The sequence below is a fragment of the Micromys minutus genome (genome assembly GCF_963924665.1).
Source record: "Micromys minutus genome assembly, chromosome: 22".
Classification (NCBI taxonomy): domain Eukaryota; kingdom Metazoa; phylum Chordata; class Mammalia; order Rodentia; family Muridae; genus Micromys; species Micromys minutus.
This window is the reverse complement of record NC_137957.1, coordinates 6,036,026-6,061,839: the sequence shown is the minus strand read 5'-3', so window position 1 is coordinate 6,061,839 and position 25,814 is coordinate 6,036,026. Positions and strand designations below refer to the sequence as shown.

Here is a 25,814-nt window from a genome sequence, read left to right as displayed (position 1 = left end):
TTTCCATAATACTGTCTCAGCTGTAGTCATATCATTTGTGTCTTGAGCCTGTTATGGTGCTCTTTTAGTGTGGAATTGAAGTTTTTTAGAAAAGCTCATAGTGGTAGTTATTGTTGGTCTAGTCCCTCCTCCTACCAATGAAAATGTTCTTTTGATCCTCAGATACTGAGTGTTATTTTAAAAAAAAAATAAATAAAACTCCATTTATTTCTCTTTGGGTTTTTCCCCCCTTCGAGACAGGGTTTCTCTGTGTAGCTCTGGCTGTCCTGGAACTCAGTCTGTAGACCAGACAGCCTCAGACTCAGAGATCTTCCTGCCTCTGCCTCCCCAGTGCCGGAACCAGAGGTATGTGCCACCATGTCCAGCTCTCAGTTTTCTATCTTAGTCAGTTTTCTATCTTAGTACTTGGGTACCTTGACTTGCAGTGAAAATGTAATGGAATTTTTTTTTTATTATGCATTACATTTCAACAGATGGAATAGCCATTAAGCAAAAGTTAAAAACAAATTTGTGGGAAAAGTTCAGTATGAGATTACTAGCTGGAATTCTTCCCCCATAGTCTTAGAAAGTAGAAAGCAGTGTTGGGTGGTAGGAGATGGGATCCTAGTATTGATGCAGTGATGTGATGTGGGTGTGGGTAAAAGTCACTGACAGATAACTGTACCAACAGGTAAGAATCTTATGATTCTCTGCTTGGGAATTAAATACAGTGTGTATTCTTCCAAAGATGTGCTTATGTAAAGCAGCAAATTAGGAAAAGTGATTTCTTGAGTATTCTGGATTCCAGTTCTGGCCGATTCTGCTGCTTACAGTTTGTGAGACTTGGTTTTACAAGGTACTTAATCTCTTTAAGCCTGAGTTTCCTGTTTATGAAATGAGTTTGTTTATAGTGCCTAATTCATAGGGTTATAAGAACTGAGATACTGTGAATGGCACCAAACACACAGAAGCACTCAGATTAGTTTCTTTGGCCAAGGACAAGATCTTTTTTTATTTTTCTTAGAACCTGCTTGCCAATTTTAATGGTTCAGAAATTTGTTGAATACCCTACTGTAGATTAGATTTTGGTTATAAAGAAAAATCTTAGAAAAACTAGGTGGGTAATGGTTTATTCTGATAATGCCTGATGGTTCGTTACATAGTTTGGTAGGGTTCATTCTGGTCTCACTGCCCCTAAGAAATCTTAGCTGTACTTACAAGAAAAAGAAATAGCAAAGGGAAGAAAATAAACCAAAAGAGTCTAAGATCTGGCTAGTGCTCACTCTGGCTATATGAAGAGATTGGTTAAATTGAGAGAGCGCAGAAGGCTGGGTAGCTGCCCTGACTTTACCTAGAAGTGGCTGCTATTGATCTCAGGGACAAAGGCAATTTCTTGGTTGAGATTCAAGTATAAGGTGTTGGAACATCCATGTGCATCTGTAGGTCTCTTGATTATCTTTGCTTTGGCCTCTGGTTTTGGAATACTCAGAGACATAGTATGCCTATAAAATAGGAATTTTTGGGATTTAAACAAAAATAATTAAAAATTTGAACAAAAATTTAATGTAGAAGAATCTCACAGAAGTACATTCAAAAATGAAAACAAAATCCTGGCATTGGTGACTCATGCCTTTGATCCCAGCAAGAGAAACTTTGAATTAGAGGTAGCTGGGTTACATAGGAAATTCTAGGACAGGTAGGGCTACATAAAAAGACCCTGTTTCTAACTAACTCACTAAAAAACTATACCAACTGCTTTCTCCAGCACTGTTGATGGAGAACCAGCATATATTCGGGTAAGGGCCTAAGCACAGCTTTAGTTATCTATCCTATTTTGTTATTTCCTCTTTTACCATCTTTCCTAAGTATGCCCAGTCACCAGCAGCTGAAATCTCAGCACCACCTGCCCCAGCTGCTGAGGTTACAGGAGATCTACCCTACTCAGATACTGGTGCTTTAAAACAGCCTAAAGAGAATGACCAGCTACCTCCCACTCAGTGTAAATTGAACTATTCTTCCCAGTTACTGGGTAGACATGAATTTCACAACTGCTTGCAAAGTATCCAGAGCCTCTGGCAGATACCTGTGCTTACCTCCTGTCTTTTGGGTGCAGAAGAAACAGCTCAGTGGTTACAAGCACACTGGCTGCTCCTCCAGAAACACAAGTTCAGACATACTTGGTGGTTTACAACCAAGTGTATCTCTGGCTCCAGTAGACCCAACACGATCTTCAGGTCTCTGCTCACTAGGTACACGATGATGACAAACATGTTAGGGGAAGCACATAAAATAATCTTTAGGAGTTTTATGTGTAAGTTCATCTTTTTAAATGTGTGTGGGCTCACATATATATGGATGCCAGAGGTCAGCTTCAGTTGTTATTCAGGTGCCAGTTTTGATTTGTCTCTGTTTGTCCGTCTGCCTCACAGGACAACTTAGAAGAATCAGTTCTTTCCTACTCTATGGGTACCAGTCAGATGTGGCAAAGGCAAATCTGTTACCAGTAAATATTAAAAATAGAAAGGCTTATCTCCTTACCAGTCTCACTTCACAGTGCTACTTTAGTACGGAGCCGTGTGCATGGACACTTGTTCGGTCCAAGCTGCCCCCCAGGTTTCACTCCTGTCCCCATGACTCCCTTCCCTGGCGGTTTACTCTGACTGCCCTACTGCCTCTGTCCCAAGGTATTTCTTTACCCCAAATCCCAACACAAACACAAGGCCTGATAGCTTTGCATACAGGTTTATATATTCAATTCTCAATTCACAAGCCCTCTACACAATAAGGTTATATCAAATAGACAAAGATATGAACTGCACTTCTGTATGAGATATTAGACCTACAAAATTCTTAAATGTTCATAGCTACTTAACGCCAATAAAGCCCACCTGGATTCAATTCATTCTTCTCTATCTCCATCTTGGAACTTCTCCCTGGTCCTCCTCTGACCTTTGACCCTCCTCTCTCCACCTCCCTTACCCTGCCCAATCATTGGCTCTCTCCTTTATTTTACTAATTAGAATAGGAAGGTTCAGATGAAGTCACCTTCATGAGTATGTGACTAGGCAGCCTTTCTTGGGGAAGTGGAATTAACATTAAAATACGAACAGCTTTGGGACTATCTAGATTTATCAGTTAAGCCCTCTAGGTGACTCTACACTGTTGTTTTCTGAGGTAGTCTTTCCTTGACCTGAATGGAGCTTGCTGAATAGGTAAGGGTGATTTGGGACCAGTGAACCCTAGAGATGAACACTTTGGTCTTCCTTCTTCTTGAGCTTCATATGGTCAGTGAATTGTATCTTGGGTATTCTGAACTTTTGGGCTAATATCCACTTATCAGTGAGTGCATATCATGTGTGTTCTTTTGTGACTGGGTTACCTCACTCAGGATAATATTTTCTAGTTCTAATATCATGAAGTCATTGTTTTTAATAGCTGAATAGTGCTCTATAGTGTAAATATACCACATTTTCTGTATCCATTCCTCTGTTGAAGGACACCTGGGTTATTTCCAGTTTCTGACTATTTTAAATAAGGCTGCTGTGAACATAGTAGAGCATGTGTCTTTGTTAGATGTTGGAGCTTCTTTTGGGTCCTCAGGTAGTACTATGTCCAGTTTTCTGAGGAACTGCCGAACTAATTTCCAGAGTGGTTGTACCAGTTTACAACACCACCAACAATGGAGGAGTGTTCCTTTCTCCACATACTCGCCAGCATCTGCTGTCACCTGAGTTTTTAATCTTAGACATTCTGACTGATGTGAGGTGGAATCTCAGGGTTGATCTGCATTTCCTTGATGACTAAGGATGCTGAACATTTCTTTAGGTACTTCTCAGCCATTCCATAGTCCTCAGTTGAGAATTCTTTGTTTAGCTCTGTACCCGAGTTTTTAAATATGGTTATTAAATATGGAGTCTAACTTTGTATATATTGGAAATAAGCCCTCTATCAGATGTATGATTGGTAAAGATCTTTTCCCAATCTGTTGGTTGATGTTTTATCCTATTGATAGTATCCTTTGCCTTTCAGAAGCTTTGCAATTTTATAAGGTTCCATTTGTCAATTCTTAATCTTAGCGCATAAATCATTGGTGTTCTGTTCAGGAAATTTCCCCCTGTGCCTGTGTGAGGCTCTTCCCCACTTTATCTTCTACTAGTTTCAGTGTATCTGGTTTTATGTGGAGGTCCTTGATCCACTTGGGCTTGAGCTTTGTACAAAGAGATAAGAAAGGATCAATTTGCATTCTTCTATATGCTGACTGACAGTTGAACCAGTACCATTTGTTGAAGATGCTGTCCTTTCTCCATTGAATGTTTTTAGCTCCTTTGTCAAAGATCAAGTGACCATAGGAGTGTGGGTTCATTTCTATTCCATTGACCTACCTGCCTGTCTCTGTACCAGTATCAAACAGTTTTTTATCATGATTGATTTGTAATACAGCTTGAGGTCAGGGATGGTAGATCCTCTAGAAGTTCTTTTAGTATTGAAGATAGTTTTCACTATACTGGGTTTTTGGTTATTCCAAATGAATTTACAAATTGCTCTTTCTAACTCTATGAAGAATTGAGTTGGAATTTTGATGGGTATTGCATTAAATCTGTAGATGGCTTTCCGCAAGATGGCCATTCTTACTATATTAATCCTGCGAATCCATGAGCATAGGAGATCTTTCCATCTTCTGAGATCTTCTTCAATTTCTTTCTTCAGAGTCTTGAAGTTCTTGTCACAGGGATCTTTCACTTGTTTGGTGAAGGTCATGCCAAGGTAGTTTATACTGTTTGTGACTATTGTGAAGGATATAGTTTCCCTAATTTATTTCTCAGACTGTTTACCCTTTGAATAGAGGAAGGCTGCTGATTTGTTTGGGTTAATTTTATATCCAACCACTTTGCTGAAGTTGTTTATCAGTTGTAGGAGTTCTCTGGTGGAATTTTTGGGGTCACTTAAGTATACTATCATATCGTCTGCAAATATTTTGACTTCTTTCTTTCCTATTTTATCCCTTTGACCTCTTTCTGCTGTCTGATTGCTCTAGCTAGAACTTCCAGTACTATATTGAATAGGTAGGGAGAGAGTGGGCAACCTTGTCTCTCTGATTTTAGTGGTATTGCTTCAAGTTTCTCACCATTTAGTTTGATGTTGGCTATTGGTTTGCTGTATATTGCTTTTACTGTGTTTAGGTATGGGCCTTTAATTCGTGATCTTTCCAAGACTTTTAACCTGAAGGGGTGTTGAATTTGTCAAATGCTTGCTTAGTATCTAATGAGATGATCGTGTGGGTTTCTTCCCCCTCCCCCCTTTGAGTTTGTTTTTATAGTGGATTACATTGATAGATTTCTGTATATTGAACCATATCTGCATCTCTGGGATGAAGTCTACTTGATCATGGTGAATGATCATTTTTGATGTGTTCTTGGATTTGGTTTGCAAGAATTTTATTAAGTATTTTGGAGTCGATATTCATAAGGGAAATTGGTCTGAAGTTTTCTTTCTGTGTTGGGTTTTGTGTGGTTTATGTATGAATGTAATTGTGGCTTCATAGAATGAATTGGGTAGTGTTTCTTCTGTTTCTATTTTTTGGAATACTTTCAAGAGTATTGCTATTAGGTCTTCTTTGAAGGTTTGATAGAATTCTGCACTAAACCCATCTGGCCCTGGGGCTTTTTGGGGGAGTGTGGGGGTGGTGGGATACTTTCAATGACTGCTTCTATTTCTTTAGGGGTTATGGGACTGTTTAAATGGTAATACCTGATCCTGATTTAACTTTGGTACCTGGTATCTGTCTAGAAAATTGTCTATTTCATCTAGATTTTCCAGTTTTGTTGAGTATAGGTTTTTGTAGTAGATCTGATTTATTTTTTGAAATTTTTTTGGTGCTCTATTGTTTTCATTTCTGATTTTGTTAATTTGAATACTGTGTCTGTGTCCTTTGGTTAGTCTGGCTAAGGGTTTATCTATCTTGTTGATTTTTCTCAAAGAACCAGTTCTTGGTTTTGTCGATTCTTTGTATAGTTCTTTCTGTTTTACTTGGTTGATTTCAGCCCAGAGTTTGATTATTTCCTGCCGTCTACTCCTCTTGGGTATATCTGCTTTTTTATTTGTTCTAGAGCTTTCAGGTGTATTGTCAAGCTGCTAGTGTATGCTCTCCCCAGGTTCTTTTTGGAGGCACTCGGAGCTATGAGTTTTCCTCTTAGCATGGCTATCATTGTGTCCCATAAGTTTGGGTGTGTTGTGCCTTCCTTTTCATTAAATTCTAAAAAGTCTTTAATTTCTTTCTTTATTTCTTCCTTGACCAAGAAGTCATCATTGAGTACAGCTTTGTTCAGCTTCCATGTGTATGTGGGCTTTCTGTTATTTTTGTTATTATCAAAGACCAGTCTTAGTCCATGGTGATCTGATAGAATGCATGGGCTTATTTAAATTTTCTTATATCTATTGAGGCCAGTTTTGTGAGTGATTATATGGTCAGTTTTGAAGAAGGTACTATGAGGTACTGAGAAGAAGGCATACTCTTTTGTTTTAGGATGAAATGTTCTATAGATGTCTGTTAAATTCATTTGGTTCATAACTTCTGTTAGTTTCACTGTGTCCTGTTTTGTTTGTTTCAATGATTTGATCTGTCCATTGATGAGAGTAGGGTAGTGAAGTCTCCCACTCTTATTGTGTGAGGTGCAATGTGTGCTTTGAGCTTTAGTAAAATTTTTGTTTTTTAATGAATGTGGGTGCTTGTCCATTTATTTGGAACATAGGTGTTCAGAATTGAAAGTTCATCTTGATAGATTTTGTTTCCTTTGAGTGTGAGTGTCATTCCTTATCTTTTTGATAACTTTTGGTTGAAAGTTGATTTTATTCAATATTAGAATGATTATTCCAGCTTATTTCTTGGAACCATTTGCTTTGATTTTTTTTTTTTCCCATCCAGCCTGAGGCGGTATCTGCCTTTGTCAGTGAGATGTGTTTCTGGTATGCAGCAAAATGCTGGGTCCTGTTTATATATTCAGTCTGTTAGTCTATCTCTTTTTATTGGGGAATTAAGTCCAGTGATGTTAAGAGATATTAAGGAAAAGAGATTGTTTCCTGTTATTTTTGTTGTTTGAGATGGAGTTACGTTTGTGTGCCTGTCTTCTTTTGGGTTTGTTGAAAGAAGATTATCTTTTTGCTTTTTCTTGTGTGTAGTTTCCTTGTGTTGGAGTTTTCCATCTATTAATCCTTTGTATGGCTGGATTTGTGGAAAGATATTCTGTAAATTTGGTTTTGTCACGGAATATCTTGGTTTTTCCATCTATGTTAATTGAGAGTTTTGCTGGGTATAATAGCCTAGACTGGCATCTGTGTTATCTTAGGGTCTGTATCACATCTGCCCAAGATCTTCTGGCTTTTACAGTCTCTGGTGAGAAGTCTGATGTAATTCTAATAGGTCTGCATTTATGTATTACTTGACCTTTTTCCCTTAGTGCTTTTAATATTCTGTCTTTGTTTTGTGTATTTGGTGTTTTGATTATTATTTAACATGAGTAATTTCTTTTTTAGTCTAGTCTATTAGGAGTTCTGTAGGCTTCTCGCATGTTCATGGGCATCTCTTTCTTTAGGTTAAGGAAGTTTTCTTCTGTAATATTGTTGAGGATACTTATTGGCCCTTTAAGTTGGGAATCTTTGTTCTCTTCTATACCTATTATCCTTAGGTTTGATCTCCTCATTCTGTCCTGAATTTCCTGGATGTTTTGGGTTAGTAGCTTTTTGCATTTCCTATGATAGTTGTTTCAGTGTTTTCTGTTATATCTTCTTTCCCTGAGATTCTCTCCCTTATCCTTGTATTCCATTGGTGATGCTTGCATCTATGACTTCTGCTCTCTTTCTTAGGTTTTCAGTCTCCAGGGTTGTGTTACTTTGTGATTTTTTTTAATTGTTTCTATTTTCATTTTTAGATTATGGATGGTTTTGTTCAATTCCTTCACTTGTTTGGTTGTATTTTCTTGTAATTCTTTCAGGAATTTCTTTGTGTTTCCTCTTTAAGGGCTTCTACCTGTTTACCTGTTTTCTTCTGTATTTCTTCAAGGGAGTTTTTTATGTCCTTTCTTAAAATTTTTTAAAAGATTTATTTATTTATTATATATAAATACACTGTAGCTGTCTTCAGACACGTCAAGAGAGGGTATCAGATCTCATTACAGATGGTTGTGAGCCACCATGTGGTTGCTGGGATTTGAACTCAGAACCTCTAGAAGAGCAGTCAGTGCTCTTAACCACTGAGCCATCTCTCCAGCCCCTAAAAATATATTTATTTAGTGTATGTGAGTATACTGCAGCTGTCTTCAGACTCACAGCAGAAGACTGTATAGGATCCTGTTACAGATGGTTGTGAGCCACCATGTTGTTACTGGGAATTAAACTCAGGACCTCTGGAAGAGCAGTCAGTGCTGACTGCTTTGTTTTTTCAAGACAGGGTGTTTCCTTGTAGCTCTGGCTGTTCTGGATATGCTTTGTAGACCAGGATCCCCTTAAATTCATAGAGATCCGCCTGCTTTTTCCTCTCAAGTGGTGGGATTAAATGTGTGTGCCACCATGCCGAAGTGATTGTTTATTGTCTTTTCTGTCTTTTGTGTTTGTGTGACCCTTGGCTCTTGATATAAGGTTGGTTTGCTTACTGTAACTAATAAATTACAGTTTTATTCCTGTAATTTTTGTAAATAGAGACTAACTTGTTTTGCTGTTGTCTTTGTTCATTGACAGTCTGAGGACGATGAGAAGCTGAAGAAACGGAAGGAGAGATTTGGGATTGTGACAAGTTCAGCTGGAACTGGAACCACAGAGGATACAGAGGTAAACTATATTTAGAGTGCTTCATAGAGCTAGTAATAAAATCAAATAACACCAACAAAAAACAAACCAATAGAATTGTGTGCGTGAGCACACTTACAGGCATACACTTGCCCTTGAGTGTCAAGGCTTCTGTGTGTAGGTCAGAGGACAACTCTAGAGAGTCATTCTTGAGCTCAGGTTGTCCAGGTTGCTTGGGTAATACTTCTACCTATTTCTTGTTTCCCTGGTCCTCTATAGAGCTCTTAAAAGAAGACAAGGAAAATTACATTGAGAAGGGAGGCCAATATACCTCTAATTTCATAGCCTACTTTTTCCCTTACTAATGGAATATTTTAATAATCCTTTGCATATATAGTGTGTATTGATCATATTCACCACCTGTTCCTTTCATATCTACTCTTTGCCTACCTCTTTATAAAAATGCATAGTTATTCATATACTCATAGGTACCAGGGCTAATGGATGGACTCGGGGCCGTCCACTGGAGGCCTATGGGAACCTCCTGTAAAGAAAACTGGCTTTTCCCCCCAAGCCATCAACTCTTAGTACCTCCTCAGTTAGGGTGGGAGTGCTTGACCTCCATGCTCCATGCTGGAATGTTTACTAGCTTGATTTTGTGCAGGTCTTGTGTAGGCAACCATAGCTGCTGTTTGAGTCATGTCAAAAAGACACTGTTCTCCAATCTCTGACTCTTACTGTCTTTCTGCCCCCTCTCATACAATAGTCCCTGAGTTTCGTTGATGTTCCAAATAGATGTTGTTTGTGGCTGAGCACTCCACAGACACTCTCTGCACTTTGACAGTTGTGAGTTTACTGCCTTGCATTGTTCAGAAACCCTCTCTATGATGAGGTCTAAAGGCTGTAAACCAATCTGTAGGTGGGTAGGGAGGGGGCTTTGAAGGTAATGTGATATATGATGTCCATTTAGCAGAAGAATAGTAGTAGGTTCAGTCCTGAGATCTGTGAGTGCGCCAACCACAGGCTTTTGCTCAGATTTACAGTACTAGGTATTAACTGGTATTGTACATTTTGTGGGATAGGCTTAAATCCAGTTCATGGGCTGGAGTTAATTGCAAATAGCGTCTTTTATTTGGGAGGATGGGTTGGAGTGAGACAGGTTTCTCTGTGTAGCCCTGGCTGTCCTGGAACTCACTCTGTAGATCAGGCTGGCCTCTACCTCCTAACTGCTGGAATTAAAGGCATGCACCACTACTGTCTGACTGACATAACTTCATTACAACATGTCTTCCTCCAGACTCTCCTATACACTCCTTTGTGTCAAATTTATGACCCCTTTTTTCACTAAAAAAGGCTGACAGTTTGACCCTGGACAACAAATAGGTGTGGTATGCTCTTCCCCAGGAAAGACCACCTCTCCCAATCCCAGCTTTCCCAGTTGCCTACTGTTCTTTGTGTAGAATTGAGCCTTGTGGACTTTTTCCCTGCCTACTCCAGCATGTCTACTAGTGTCTTTGTTCAGCCCCAAATTGGGCATTCGTGTTGGTGAGACTAATTTAGTTTTTAGTCTTGTCATCCAGTTTGTCTTTGTAATTGAAGCAATCCTTCTGCCTAAGTGCTAGGATTACAGTCATGTGCCATCATGTTCTGCCTTAGCTTTGATTTTTATTTGTAGGTGTGTATGTTAGATTCCCATGGAGGCCACAACAGAGCTAGAGTTAATGGTGATTGTGAGCCACCTGATGTGGGTGCTGGGAACCAAACTTGGGTCTTCTGCAAGAACAGCAAATGTTTTTAACTATTAAGAGTTTTTCCAACCCAGTCGGCTCCCTCTCTTCCCTTTCCAGGGTCTCATTATGTATCTCCTATTAGACAGCACTAACATTGAACTTGCAGAGACTCTTCTCATCAAGAGATAGGGTTTTTAAATGAGTGTTTTTACTCCAAATCTGGGACAGGTTTTTCAGTGTTGTTTCATTTGCTTCTCTTGCCCCACTGTACATGGTCTCTGTGGTGCAGATGTGCATATAGAACATAGAGGCTCTACGTAAACATTGACTGCCTTCATTTCTTATTTTTCTTTTATCTTCCTTTTTAAAATGGTCTCTCACTAGTGTGTTAGGCTGGCTAGTTAGTGAGCTCCAGGGTCTACCTATCTTCCCTTTGCCCAGTGCTAGGTTATAGGCATGTGGCAATCTGCTCAACTTTTATGTGGGTCCTGATGGTTGTGCAATAAGCATTTTACCATTTGAATCATTTTGCTATTCCCTAAAGTTTCTTTATAAATAAGTATATATGTCATGAAGATTAGAGATCGAGGGCTGGAGAGATAGCTCAGCAGTTAAGAGAACTTATTGCTTTTACAGAGTACCTGTGTCCAATTCCCATCATGTACATGGGGCACATAGCATGTATGCAGACAAAAAAAGTCATGTACATAAAATAAATCTTAAAAATTAAAGGTCAGTTTGTGCTTTTCACTAGGAAAAAAAAGTAAAAAAACAAAAAAAAATCTTGTAGACTTTGTGCTACTGAAATAAAGTTCTATCTATAGGTAATACCTGGTTACTTGCTGATTTAGCAAGATGCACTTACTTCTGATTAGAATTATCTCCTTACATATAAGCTTTTATTAAGCTAGGTATCTCACTAAGTGGTTACATTGGTTTCTCCAGGTTAGAGGGTGGTAGAAACAATGGCTTTGGTTGGAAGTCATGGTCTATAAGAGAAAAGAGCTTCTGAAGCTACATGAACCAAAGGATTTGAAGTGTATTCTGCCTTAAAACAAAGAATAAAGAAAAAAGGGGAGGAAGAAAGAAAAGAAATCTGTATTAAACCCAAAGTGTGAATTGACTACAGAAAGGTTGCCCTGTGTTCTGGGGCAGTTGAACAGAAAGGTGAAGGATACTGCTTTTTCCTTGGCCACATGTGGTAGATTGTGTGTCTGATTTCCAGTACTCCCTTCTTTAAGAAACCCATAATATGCATAACTTCTGAGCCTCACTGTACACACCTACTAGTGGTGCTAGCATGTGACCCTGGTGATTGAGTAGGTGTCAGTCATGTCTAGAGACATGTACAGCACTGCTTTATGACATGAGAGCTGCTAAATAGTAAATGAATACTTGAGGGAATTCAGATATGAGGGAGAAGGCTTGGTTTGAGAGAGACAGAGACAGAGTCAACACCCTTCCTCTTCCAACTTATTCTCTTGGCTTTAAAGAGTCAGTCTCTCTGTAGATGGCATTGTTTAACCCTTTTGTCCTCTGAAGTCTCCCATCTTCCTACTGATTAGAAGGAACTCTACATTTTCCTGCCATGCTTTTCTCATCCCCTTAATCTGCTTTCCTCCTCACCTTTGTTTGTTTAACTGTGTGTATTCTGTGCTGGTGGCTGTCTGCCTCTTGTCTCTCCTTTCTTTTTCACTAAACCGCTCCAGTTCTGACCAGATAACCTGAGGGATTCTGGGATAGTCTCTGGCTTGAAGTCAGGGTTTATCTCTTCTTGGGCCTTTTGACAGTTAATGTGGGTTTGGTTTAAAAGATGCCAGGAATGTAATCTGCTATTATTTTGCAATCTAATTTTTTTTTCTTCTTCTTGCTTTTTGTTACAGGCAAAGAAAAGGAAAAGAGCAGAGCGTTTTGGGATTGCATAATGAGAAGCTTGTGCTTTCTGCCATAGTGGTTTCCATTTCTCAAGTTTTTCTTGGTTTTATATATGCATACACCACAAACACACCACACACACACATACACACACACCCACACACACTACCACCTACCTGTCTGCCTACATACACAGTCACGTGCCTCACAGTGAGGAAGCATGTACGTTGGGTACATCCTTGAATTTAGTAGCAGTTTTATTTAACTGCTCTTCTACATTTAAGATTGTTGTGGTTTTTGTTTTTTGTTTTTAATTATTTTTGCTTATTAATAAAAAAAAGAAAAAGAAAATGTGTTTTATTAGGTGTTCCTTTTAAGTTCCTACAGCCTGATTAAGACCACATAGAATATTAGGGAGAACTAACTATAATGTCTCTATCCTGTAGAAAAAAGAAGGTAAAGAAGGATTGGGTTTACCTCTTAAGACTTTTTAGTATCTCTTCATACAGATACACTTTTATTTTATCATTCATATGAGGCCAAATCACCCCAAGCCTTTGCTTGGGTTGAAGCAACCCGTTCTGATAACATGGATTTTAGGAAATGTAAAGAATAAAGTGTGGAGCGGTGGTTGGTTGCCTTCTGCTTTGAATGAAGCCTAACTGTATAAAACAGAATTCCTGTTTTTCAGAGTGGCCTGACATGGTCCTGTCTGTTGTACCAGAAGTCATTGTGTGGGACCTAGCTCAAGAAGGTAAATGGGCTGGCCACTCCTCAGGTGGAAGTGTAGAAATCCAAAGCATGATAGGGTGTCAGAGATGTTAGGCATTGTTGGAACAGAAGTGGACAAGATGCCTGGTTGTGTGTGTGTGTGTGTGTGTGAGAGAGAGAGAGAGAGAGAGAGAGAGAGAGAGACAGACAGACAGACAGACAGACAGATAGATAGACAGACAGACAAACCAGAGAGGAGAGAGGGAGGGAGGGAGAGGTGTGCACGTCTCCCACCATTCTGGATAAATACTACTGCACAATGGTCCTAACCTTGTCTCCACTTTGTGGTCAGGTTCTGTGCTAGTTTGTCCTCATCTCTTACAGTGGTGGCATGTCTTGGATAATATTAAATTCTCAACAGATTGCTTGTTCTCTGTGTAGACATGAAATCTGCCACTTGGCCTTTTTGATGTGTTAATATAAATTCTCTCCCACATACCTTTTTTCTTCTGTTGTTTTCGTTTGTTTGTTTTGAGACAGGTTTTAATTGTAGCCTGGCTTGGGACATGCTATGTAGGCCAGGAGGCCTTGAGTCTAATCAGCCTTCTTAGCTTTCTTAGAGCTGTGATTACAGACAAGCACCATCGCACCCACTTTGGCTTTCTCGTTTTCTCTATATTTTGGTATTAATAAATGCCTTTCTCTGGAAAAGTCATAAAGTTCCCTTATTTGAAAACTTAGAGCTGGGCATTGGTAGAGCAGACCTTATTCCAACCACTAGGGAGGCCACACAGTCAAATCTGCAAGTTCAAGGCTAGCCTGAACAGAGGGAGTTCCGAGACAGCCAGGGCACAGCTATAATCACAGCACTTACTGAGCACAGGAAATCTCAAGGCCAACAGCTGCTACACAATCTCTGCCTCATAAGAAAGGTAGAAACATAAGTTTGGACACTTTAGGAAAATTTCTTTGGAGAACAGATGAAAGGTTGCCCACTTATTGTGAAATCTGTATTCTCTGAGACTTTGGAAAAACTTAATAGAAGGAAAAGTTTTGTCACCTCCTCAGCCAAATGTTTTTTTTTAATTGGAGTGACTCTCTTCCCTTTCAGTCTGTGAGACCCCACCCCATCTCCATCTTTACCTATGGCTATATAACCTCCTCTCTGCAATGTCTCCATCTGAAAACAACCATAGAAAATTGTTGTGTGTGTGTGTGTGTGTGAGAGAGAGAGAGAGAGAGAGAGAGAGAGAGAGGGAGGGAGGGAGGGAGGGAGAGGGAGAGAGAGGGAGAGAGAGGGAGAGAGAGAGGGAGAGAGGGAGAGAGATGTGGGTGGGTATGTGTACATGTTAAGGCCATTAGGACACATCAGATTTCTTCTTGATTGAGCAGCATTTAATTTATTGAGGCAGAGGCTGGAGCTCACTGAGTTGGCTAGCCAATAGTTTCCACTGACCCACCTGTCTCTAACTCAGTTCTGCATTCAGACAAATGCTACTGGACCTGGCTTTTTAATGTGGAAGCTAAGAGGACAAACAGGTTCTTTAGATTTGAGCAGCGGGCATTTACAGACTAATTTGCCTCTTTAGAACCTCTTTTTTAAAGGCATAATCATTGTCTTTACTTAGTTTTCTTTACCCAATTCTTTGAAAACGAAACAACAAGGTCTGATTTTGTTTCCCTGGCCTGCCTCAAACTCAGATCCACCTGCACGTGTCTGTTGAATGCTGAGATTAAAGGTGTGGACCACAGGGCTTGGCTTTTTCCCAAATGTTTTATGGTGCTTTTCAGATGTGTAGGGTTTTTTTTCCTTCTTTTAATATCCCTTTGTTCCATCTCTCCAGTTGTTCATATACTGATCAGAAGATTCTTCTAACTCCTAAGCCTGAGCCCTTTTCTGTCTCATTGTGATCACTCCACACAGTGAGCATGAACAGTTCAGAATATCTACATATTTTCACTAATCTAGTCTCCAAACCCTGAGTCTGTTTTGTTTGACCAGGCCAACATTTTGGTTTAGAGTTCTCTCTCTGGGACCCAAGCAGCAAGGCGCCCTTCTTCATCACCCAGTCTGTAAGCTGCAGCAAAACTACACTCCTCAGCTGTAAATCTCCTTTTCTATTGTTCTCTAGGACTGTTTTTCTCTGTCTCCAACCTAAAGTGCTCGTTGGCTTTGCCATCTTGGAGGACTGCTGAGTAGAGGGCTGGAGGTAAAGGCTGGTGTAAGAGCAGAGTTTCTTGTTATGTCAGACCTGAAATGAGGGGGGAATTCGGATAGTTGAAACAGGGTAACTTTTTGTAAACCACTTTCTTATGAGGCCTCTGACAGACAGTGGTACTTATTTTCTGATTATTAATCTCTTCAAAATTAAACAATTTCTCTCTTCTTAAGGCATGGTCTCTTTTGTAACCCAGGCTGTCCCTCAAATTTCTGGATCTTGTTTCTGCCTCCCTTGTGCTGGGGTTACAGGCCTATGCAGCCTGCCTGGTTTTTGGCAGTAGATAGAAACTCCATGTATGCTAGGCAAGTGCTCTTACCAGTTATGCTGCGTTCACAGACACTGGAAAAGGTTCCCTATTATACCAAGCTTTTGGATCTAAGTTGTTTCTCAACCTTATCACTTTCTGTGGTGATTTTGGTTTCCCACCTTTATCCTTTAACAGCAGATTAAATTAAAACATAATATTGTATGTTACCTACTTAGGTTTGACTCCTTGTTCTTCCTTACGACGTCCCAGTTCTCACTGGACAAATCCCTTGATTTCTCTATCAGTAGAAACCCTATTTTGAGGCTTGCTGAGAATTAAATGGCACATCGTGCTTAGCACACATCCCTAACGTAGTTTTCATAGTCTTTTTGTTAGTTTTGAGATCTAGGATAAGTGGGGACATCCCCCTAACATACTCCCACAAATAGGAGGATGGGGGTGGGGTGGTGAGTGGGGAAATCTGGGCCTTTGTATAGACAAGTACACATGATTATGTGGTTGGGCTTTTTTCTAAGAGGCCTAGGCCCCTTTTAGTCTCATTGCCAGAAAAGGTTTGGTAGAACTAATGGCACAGAGAAGGCCAGGTGGTACATTGAATCCTGGGACTCAAGCAAGACTCTTGCCATCCCTGACTCTGCCTTGTGAATGTGCTATAGGCATGTGGCAAATCTCTTTTTTATAGTGGACTCAGTGTTCAAAACATTTAACTACAGTGGGAAGCTGCTGGTTTGATTTTGGTAATACTACTGAGGCACCCAGGATTAGAGTACTATAAAATAAAACTCTGGATGGACCATTTCAACTTCTACAGGTTTTTCATTCTGTGGGAGCTAAGTGTTTTGCAGTCTTTGGGACTGTCACACCCAGCTTTGTGAGGAGTTCTAAGCACCCAGTTTCCCAGCCTCGTTTATCCTCCCGCTCCAAGTCCCTGCCATCATCCCCCATGCCCTGTGTAAGTGCTCCTAATTGTCCCCCACCTGAGTGAGTGATCCTCATCTCGTCATCCCTTTGACTTTTAGAGCCAGCCTCCTCACTCAGCTCTTGGCCTCCTTGGTGTGGATATGACGCTCGATCAGGGAGAAGAGCTCACCACTGAACTATTAAACTCTTTGACTGCTTTTATTTTTCTTTTTTCAGGTTCAAGTGCTGGATTGTGTCATGTGACTGTCCCAAAACTCAGAGCACCCTTTGGCCATCTTTGCCCTCTGTCACATAACTTGAAAACTGCCTGATGGCCTTTTTGCAATGGTTCCTTCTTGGAACCCTTGGTCTCACTGAAGAAGCTCTTTCCTGGCATTCCAGTGCCTCTGTCAGCCCATACTCCTCAGACACCCTTAACAAACAAAGGCAACCACACACATGATGTAACAAATACACAAAGTCAGTAAGTACACTAATAGTACGTTCAGAGGAGCACTGGCCAGTCCACACAGGTAGTGTGGGAAGAGGTGCCAGCTCCCACTGAATGCTAGGCCATATCCTCAAGCCTCTTAGGGGATAGAGAAGACCAGGAAACTGAGGCTCAACTCAGGTGTATATTCGTAAGACCCCTTCCCCCCTGAACTTGGTAGTAATAAAGAGGCAATAATTGAAGTGTAATGCCCCAGCTCTAAACTAAGGAGTTTACCTGATACCTAATTGTCCAACCCATACCCTTTCTAAGATCAAGAGGAAAGCAATCCTCTTTACTTTTCTGTTCCTCTCCTCCACCAAGGAAGTATGTTGATGGTCAGTTGTGTTTTGTTCTTTAAGATGGGGTAGGGGGAAAAAAAAGGATGAGGGATGGCCAGAGAGGAGAGGCTTGGGACTAGCTGCTGCTACATGGAAAGTGAGTTGAAAGGCTTAAGAACTCCTCTCCGTTCCTCTTGAGACTCCGGATCTCCTTTCCTCACTATGAGAATAGGAGTTAGGTGCTAAGGATAGTCACATACCTTTGTCCTTTCTATGGTCTGGCCCAAGTGAGAGAAACGTGCTCTTAGGAAGTACAGACCTTCCTGGTCAGGCTGGTCAGTTCAGTCCAGTTTCTACCAGACCATAACTGCTGGTTCTATTAGTGGTCATTTGCTGTGATCTCCCCTTCTTCCCCCACCCCATCCTCTTAAGACTCTTGTCTAGAGCCATGAGGCCACTGCTGAGGTATGGTTAGGGAGGGTGTGGAGATTTTAAATTCCTTGGCTTCAGGCATTGTCCAGCTGAGAAGCAGAGGGGTGCTTGTACTCTGAAGCCTGTGACTCCTTTAAGCCTCACATCTCTTCACCACCATTGTGGTGCCCTGGTTATCTAGTTCCACAGCGAGAGGTATTTTTATGTCCATAAAGTGCCCGTGGTAAGTGCTCAGAATTCATCTCTTGGCTGTGGCGGGTGCTGCTGCTTCTCATTCCATCAAGGGGAAGAAACTGAGGCACAGTGAGTCCAGAGGAGGGTGGGTCAGGATTGTGGGAGGAATGAGTGGGTGACTTGAAGTAGCAACTAGTCTCTTGCCCTGCTTCCCAAGCCTTCCAAACCAAGGAGTCTCCACCCTCTCCCGTCCTCTGCGCTAACTGGCCTTGTCACTTGCATTTCCCTGTTGTACTGTCCCCTCTGTGCTGCCAGGTACTGCTATATTCCAAAAATAAGATAAAAATTATAGACACTCTGCTCCCTTGTTCTCCTTCTTCCACCCTGAGCTTTGGGTTAGGGGGACTAACATGCCCCCTTCAGAATCCCTTCCACCTTGGTCTGCTGGCCATATTCCCTAGCCTAGAGTAGTGATTTGGATTCAAATGCCCTGTAGCCTTCAGCCTCAACTATTTTCTTGACCCATAACCCTTCCCAGACCTGGAGGACTCTGGGAATTCTAATTTTTATTGACCTGAAGACAGAGGCTGAGAGCAAGGGCATTCCACAGGCTCTTTGGTCTCTTGGCTGAGGGGAATTTGGGGATAAACAGGCTATACCCTCTGGCTAAATAATACCACGAGTAAGGTGGGCCCGAGGGATAGTTTAGTAGCTCTCATAGATCCTAGATGTTGAGGCCACCCCCTCCCCCCACCCCTCAGGTCTAAAGTCTGAACTTCTGTTTCTGTGACCACTCGGTTCAACCCGTTTGGCTGGAGAAGGTTGGTCAGGGTGATTATGGGTTAGAAACCTCCATGTGTCAGCCCTCTTGTCCTTTACTCCCATTCCCAACCCTGGAGGCTTAGTACAAGTGCTTAAGTAGGTTGGTATAGGGGGAGAGCAGGGTTTGGGGAATAAGGGGCCAATGGGGCACAGTAGACAAGGTCCCTCCCATTCCAGTAAAGCCAAATACCAAAAAAAACGAAAAGTCACAATAAATAAATAAATTAAAAAAACCCCTCCCAGGTCCTTACTTTGCCCCATCCTCATTCCATTTCCTGTTGCTACTGGAAGGAGAGAGGGAAAAGCTACGAATGGACTTCTGACTTACTCCTACTGAGTTGTCAGGGGAACTCCCCCAAACTATACCAAGCCTCTCACCTTGCTGTGGAGAAACAGGCTTGGGGCAGGGCTCTCCTTACTCCCATTTCAGTCTCCTTGTCTGCTTAGTCTCTAACCTTTTTGCCTCTCTGTCGCTTTGCTTTCTCAGTGTTCTGTCTGTTCTGTCTCTATCCTTCCGTCTTCTTCCTCTGTCCCTACATCTCTTGTCTTCTTGCCAAACCTTCTCACCTGCAAATCTCAGATACATTCCACCCTGACTGCCCTTCTTTCCTCCCAACCCCTCACCCCCTCCATCCCCACCTGCCTCCCTCTGTTGTATTGCACACTGCTTGGTCAGGGAACAAGGTGTGACATTCATGGGAAGAGGTGGGGGTGGGGCACTCTAGGGCTTGGGAAATGGGGACCAGGGCTGGGGTTCTTGGGGTAGGGTCTGAGGGAGGCATCCACCATAGCCCACACCTTAGGAGCAGCCACATCGATCCACCACCATGCCAGGGATCTTGCCGTAGATAATCTGCTGCTTATCGTTGAAGTAGAGCATGTTGATTGGGGACATCTTGGTAGGGGTGCAGCAGGGCCCAGCAGAGCCTCTTGGGTTGGCCTGTTGCACCAAGTGGGTGTGTGGATACTTTTGCATGAACATGTATTCGCACTGGCCGGAGCAGTAGTTGGCCTTGTAGCGCTTAGGTGCGATGATCCAGTCCCAGCCAAAAGCCTCAAAGTCCACCGTGAGAGGGTACCGGCAGCAGCGGGACTCACTCGAGTGTTCATCGCAGTCTAGGCCTAGGTTCCGTCGGGACCGTTTTGTGTTCTCTAGGACTCGAAGCTCCATGAAAGGGTGCTGAGGGTCAGGGAGAGGGAAAGAGATGTGACATGACAACTTCTCTACCTCTGACTTTCCTATGTACATCGCAACAGGAGCATCAGACCAGAAACCATAACCTCTGCTTGTTTACAGCTCCCACCCAGACATGTGCGCTTCTTTTGACATCTAGCCACTCTCCTGTTCCCCAATTCTTCCTTTTCTGGCAACGTAACCATCAGGTTCTTAGCTCAGGGCCTTAACAAGGGCCAGGTTTTTTGTTTTGTTTTGAAATGGAATCTCATGTAGCTCAGGCTGACTTCAAAATTGCTATGTAGCAAAGATAGCAAAAAATGGTCCAGAACTCCTGGTCTTCCTGTCTAGCCTCCCTACTGCTAGGATTAGATAACACCACACCCAAGGGTCAGTTTTGTGTTCCCACGGATCTCCCACTAATTGATACCTTCACCCCAAATCCAGTTTCAGTTTTCAGCTGTCATCTGGTTTAAATCCCTGAAAAGTGATAGTTACTACTCCACCTCCTCTGAAATTAGTTCCTGGCCCCAACCACCACATTCCTGGTCTACTTCTTCCAGCCCCCATCTCCTGGGGACAGGTTATCCTCCACCACCACTTCAGGCCCCCTGCTCACCAGCCCCTCAGCTCCTGGCCCCAAGGAGGTGACAGCCAGGTCTGTGCCACTGGGATCAAAGGCGTTGATCTCAATTCCCCAGTTGCTCTGTGGCTGGCGAAACCAGCTGTGTAGCACTTGCTTGAAGTCGATGCTCTGCCAGTGGCCGGACCGTGAGTGTAGCTCAATCTTTAGTGAACGGATTCGGATGTGCCGCCGGCCTCCACCCCCTCCCCCTGCGGTCCCTTCCCCAGTTAGGGGTTTCAGTCGTAAGATCTGCAGGTAGACTGTGGCTGGGCGGGGCACAGGCCGAAGGTACACCCACAGTTGGGCCTTCAGTACCTTTGTGAACATCACCTTGGGGCTGAAGTGGAAATGGCAACACAGAGGGCTGCCGTCTGTCTGCACTGCAGGGTCCGCTGGTAAGAGAGAAGTGGGCACAACATCAGCAAAGGATGTTTGTGGAAGGGTTCAGCAGCCCCAGTGGCATTAGCAGATTCTTCCCAGCCTGTTTCCAGGTTCTTTACCCTTCTATGCCTGTCTTGTTGGCTACTACCTCTCTGCTACCCAAAACTGTCACATTTCTCCTAACACAAAGGACCCATCTGCTAAGATAGCTGTGGCATCTATCTGAGGCCTTCCTTGCCCCAGTGCTTCTCAGCCAGTCTTTGGCTTTTTGAGTCTTTACTGATCTTCGCAGAAGCCATACCTCTTACTATACCTGCTGTCCTCAAGTGACCTCACCCATTTCTGCTCTGGTGAGGAGCCTGGTAGTCCACTCCCCCCAAAAAGCAGAGGCATCAGAAGAAATAACCCAGGGTCCTTAGAAATGGATTTATAAAGTAGATCAGATGAGATCTAGGCTCCTGACTCCCAGCAGCACATCCTTCAGAATGGGCCACCAAGCATTTCCTGTGTTTTTGAGTCCCCATTCCTCTCCCTGAAAACAAGTGTCCTCTGCTGCTTCCTCACTTCCAGCAAAGACACTCAGCTTCTCAGGAAGGAAAAGTGTTGTACTTGACCAGAATATCAGAAATCATATTTAACACACCGAGTCAACTGTAAGCAGCCATCTTTTCCCCTGAGCTCCCTCTGTTTGCTCAGTGCAGTGCCTCTGACTTTACAAAGTTAACATTCCAACTCTGCATTTTAGCCAGTTTCCCTTGTTCAAGATCCTGCAGAGTCTCTATCCCTTTGCTTTCCTTAAGCTCAGCCTTTGTTTTGAGACATGAGTTTGTTAAGTGTCCCCAACTGTCCTGGAGTTCACTGTGGCCCATGCTGGCCTCAGCTCATAGTAGTTCTTTGTCTCACCTTCCCAGTGTTGAGATTGTGGTGGGTACCACGATGCCCAGCTTTTCCCAGCCTCCCACGTGCGTTAGAGACACCCTAAGTCACATCCTATGGACAGGAGTGTCCATTCTCTAGATGAAATAAGAATCTGGAATAAGGTTATTCCAGAGCCATGTAAGTATGGATAAGTCTAGGCCCTTGTCTGTCACACCCAAGTATTACCATCTGCAAAATCATGGAGAACTTAACCTCTGTTGTCTCTTGTTGGCTCTTGACCCCAGGAAGAGGGTTCTAAATGTGTTGAGGAAGAAAGTATGTACTGACTATCTACTCAGAACACAGCACACTGTCCTCCTGCAGCACCTTTCCCCTTTGTTCTTCCAAGACCCCAGTGTCCTGACACTCGCTCCTATAAGGTACAGCAGGGATGAAGAGTGGAAATTCAAAGATTAGGAGGTGACAATAAGCCAAATGCACACTGCACTCATTGCAGCACAGCTGTGCATGTGAGTGTGTGTATGTGTTACGGGGGTGGGGGGTGGGGGGGAGACAAACCTTGGGCCTCACACCTGCTAGGCAAGTACCCTACCGCTGAGCCTCATCCTCTTTCTCTTTGAGACAGGGTTGCCCAAGGCTGACCTTGTTCTCTGTACTTCAGGCAGGCTTTGAACTTCAGAAATTCCTGTGTCAGCCTCCTAGTAGCTGGGATTGTCTGTTTCTTGTCATTACATACTCATCTCTTTGAGGTTTGATATCCTGAGAGTATTTTATCATCATTGTGTTTCTGTGGCTCCCATAATATCAATCAGTAAATGGTGGAGGCAGGTTCTTCCTAGGCTCCTGGCAACAGTGAAAGTAGGTTTAACTACGTGCCTGGGTTGTTGCCTGGTATCTAACCTTCACCACTATACTGCTCAGTGTCATACAGATAATTCTGTGCATTAAATAAAGAACGTGAAAAATGTAATAGCTTCTCAATAAATGTTCATTATATAAACTAAACATCCCACTTAAAGCTGAGACAGAGTCATGGGAATCCTTAAGTCTGGGTCCTTTGGAGAAGAGCTCCTCTATCCCTGTGCAGGGAATCCACATGTACTGTCTGTATCTGCAGTCATATTTCTAGGGGACAAGATGCAGGGAAAGGGAAGAGGTTGAAGATGATAGGGTAAGAACGAAGACAGGTTAGACAGAGACCAGCAGAGGGACGAACAAGTAGATCACAATACGGGGAGCAAATGTTTGGGAAATGGAAAACACTGGGCTAGCTGGACTGGAGTGGGCAGGACCCTAGTGGGGTAAAGAAGAGATGTAAAGGTGCAGAAGAAGGAACAAAGAAGCAGGTAAAGCTATGGAGCTCTGGTGGGGAGGGGAAGGGGCCACATCTGTGTTGGATTGATTTGGTTGGTGGCAGGCAGCAGGTCAGGTTTAGTAGGCGGTGCTGGTGGGGGAGAGAGGTCATTGCACTATTTTCAGCAAAGGCCCAACCCCCTCTCTGCCTACAGCCTCCACCCCACCACACACCCTCTCCCAACTCAGGCTGGATGGCCCAGGGGCAGGAGGTTGGGCGAGAGGGCAGGGGCCTCTTAGTGTGCACAGGAGAGACAAACTGAGGGGCTGGGCTTGGCTCCTAGAAGAGCAGGGGGCTGGGTTCCCAGGGATGAAGGCTGGGGTGGGAGAGTGAGAGGGTAGAGGGAACTAGGGCAGGCCGAACAGCCTAGGAAAGGTGGGGGCTGGGGTCCGGGGTTGGCTGGGGGAGGGGAGGCAGGGGGAGGGGAGCAGAGGCCATCTCTGCTGACAAACACCTCCCCCGATTAGCAGAGCACAAGTCTCTTATTAAAGCGGGTCCCTGGGGATTAGACTATAAAAGTCTCTTTTTCCTTTTCCCCCCTCTCTCTCTCCCTCCCCTCCCCTCTACTCCCCCTCCCTCTCTTAAGGTCGCAGCTAGACTCTTAAAGGGGAAGTACAATACCTGGTCTGAAACCCAGTTCCTGGGTTACCTAAGTCCTGAACTGGCACTAAAATGGAAGTCAGGGTGAGACCCAGCCTCATCCACTGGTACATTCCCATCCCCAGGCTTAACAGCTACTGCCCAATTCCTGCATTCAGACTCCCTTCACTTCCTGCTGCTCCCCACTACCAGAGTTAATTCTGGGCTCAAGCCTTCTGGTTAAAGGAGGCTAGGGATAGTGAAGGGCAACGGACGCCTACAGCTGGATCACTCACCCTGGAAATACACACTTTACACCAAACAGACCAGAGTATCTTTTCTCTATCCTGCATCTTCCAGAAAAGTTTGGGTCATTCATAATTTCCCTACAACTGTTTTCTAGAATCCTTTGCCCATCCCTGCCCTTAGTCAAGCTCAGACTGACCCTGGTTTCCAAAAGTATAAGCAATAAGAACAAGGGAGACTGAGAATTCAAGATCAGATCTCCTGCCCACACACATACACAGAGTTTCCTGGTTCTTTGAGTTTTCTTTACAACCCTAACCAAGTTGGAGTTGAATTCTGCAGAAACTGGGTGGCAGTACCAGGCGCCCAACCTTCCAGATGCACACCTGGGTTCCTGTACTCTACCATGGGGGTAGGCCACAGGATTTCCCGAAACCCCCAGCTTTTTATGACCCATCTGCCAATAAACCAGCCCCCCTTCTGTTGAGAGCCATAAAACCAAAGGAGGGGGGCTTGCCAAACCACTAGGGAATAGAGAAAGCCTGGTTCCCTGGAGTTGGGGGGGGGGCGACAGTCAGTGGGGGAGGGGAAAGGGAGTCACCTGACCCTAGGGAGAGGAGGCAGTGGGGGCGGTAGTATTGGCCTGGATTTTCCAGGCCATAAAATTTCAAAGCCGCTCCTGTCTATCAGAGTGTTCATCCTCCGTTTGGCCAGGGGCTCGGATGCCTGGGTTCTCCCATCCCCCTCATCTAATTCTTTCTCCCTGGGTCTTCTCTGGCTCCAGCTGTGGGTAGGACAGGGAGTAAGGACGCTAAGATGAGAGTAACCAAATGATACTCGTTAAGTCGCAAGCGCAGTGGAATTGAGTTATTTGAGCTCTTTCTGTACCAGGAAGGAACGGCTCTTCTAGGTCCTAGGGGATAGGTCCAGTGCGAGATCAGGTGCAGAAAGGAAAGGTGTCAGTCAGCTGGGTTGCCGAGAGGGACACCGGCTTTAGGTCCTATGCCTTGGCGTTAGAGGAACACTTAGTTCTTCGCAACCCGGTGGGCGCCTTCCGGAGCACCGACCGGGCAAGGAGTTGGTGCTGGTGCCAGAGCAGTGGGAAGATGGCACTGCGGCCCAGCTGAGACTGCACGGGTCACGGAAGCTCCCCCACCTAGCGCTCCAGAAAAGTCACTGTTGGGTGCCAGTTTCTAGGACTACTTCAACTTGAATCTTTTTCGCACAAGGGGTGGGAAGCAATAGCTCACAACCTGCCCGGTTTGTCCCCCCTCCCCCAACGCGCCATCCTCCCCCCACCCCCGAACGGGGCGTGCACTCAACTCCGCTGCCCATCTTCTCCGCTCAAAAAAGTTGTGTGGAGTGGCCGGGCTCCCCAATCCGTCAAGTTTTCGCAGAAAGGGCTTCCGGGTCCTTCCCGGACTGCACCGCACCGCGCGCGCACCCCGCAGCCCACTTACTCTCCTGGGCCATGCTTATGACCGTCTCGGTGGTAGCGTGGTACTCGTCCTCTTCCAAGAAGTCCTCGGGCTGCAGCGCGTCGCCTTGGAAGTCGTGCAGATCCAGGATCTGCTGCAGCGGCGGCGCCTTGGGCAGCAGCTGCTTCACCACCTCCCGGCTGATGTTGGGCGCCTCCTTGAGCCGCAGTTTGCTCAGGATCTGCGACTTGATGCTCTCCAGGCGCAGCTCGCGACTGTGCTGCCGCCACACGCACACGGGGCAGCCGTCCGGCTCCGGCGCAGCGGACGGGGCCGGTCCGCTCGAGCGCTCGCCCCCGACCCCGGCCGCCGCCGCTGCCGCCGCCGCCGCCGCCGCCGCGGGGCCCTCGGCCGCCTCCCCCCGGGGCCGCAGCTCCAGGGCGAGGAGCAGGAAGCCCAGCAGCAGCGGGGCCGCGAGCACCATGCTGCAGGGGAG

The 25,814-nt window shown here is 44.1% G+C and overlaps 2 protein-coding genes across 2 annotated transcripts in view; one reads left to right on the top strand and one right to left on the bottom strand.

Moving 5' to 3' along the window:
- The window catches only part of SARNP (SAP domain containing ribonucleoprotein), a 55,758-nt gene extending 42,609 nt beyond the window's left edge, over positions 1-13,149 (top strand). The window contains exons 10-11 of the mRNA XM_080935169.1: positions 8,710-8,799; positions 12,371-13,149. Of these exons, the coding sequence (XP_080791295.1) occupies positions 8,710-8,799; positions 12,371-12,412 (132 nt within the window). The 3' untranslated portion in view covers positions 12,413-13,149. The remainder of the gene's footprint in view (positions 1-8,709; positions 8,800-12,370) is intronic.
- Positions 13,150-19,461: 6,312 nt separating this feature from the next.
- Positions 19,462-25,802, bottom strand: GDF11 (growth differentiation factor 11; the record flags this gene model as incomplete). Its single annotated transcript, XM_080935100.1, has 3 exons — positions 19,462-19,842; positions 20,456-20,853; positions 25,361-25,802. 3 exons carry the CDS (start codon positions 25,800-25,802, stop codon positions 19,462-19,464), a joined length of 1,221 nt encoding a protein of 406 aa, XP_080791226.1.
- Between the last annotated feature and the right edge of the window lie 12 nt (positions 25,803-25,814).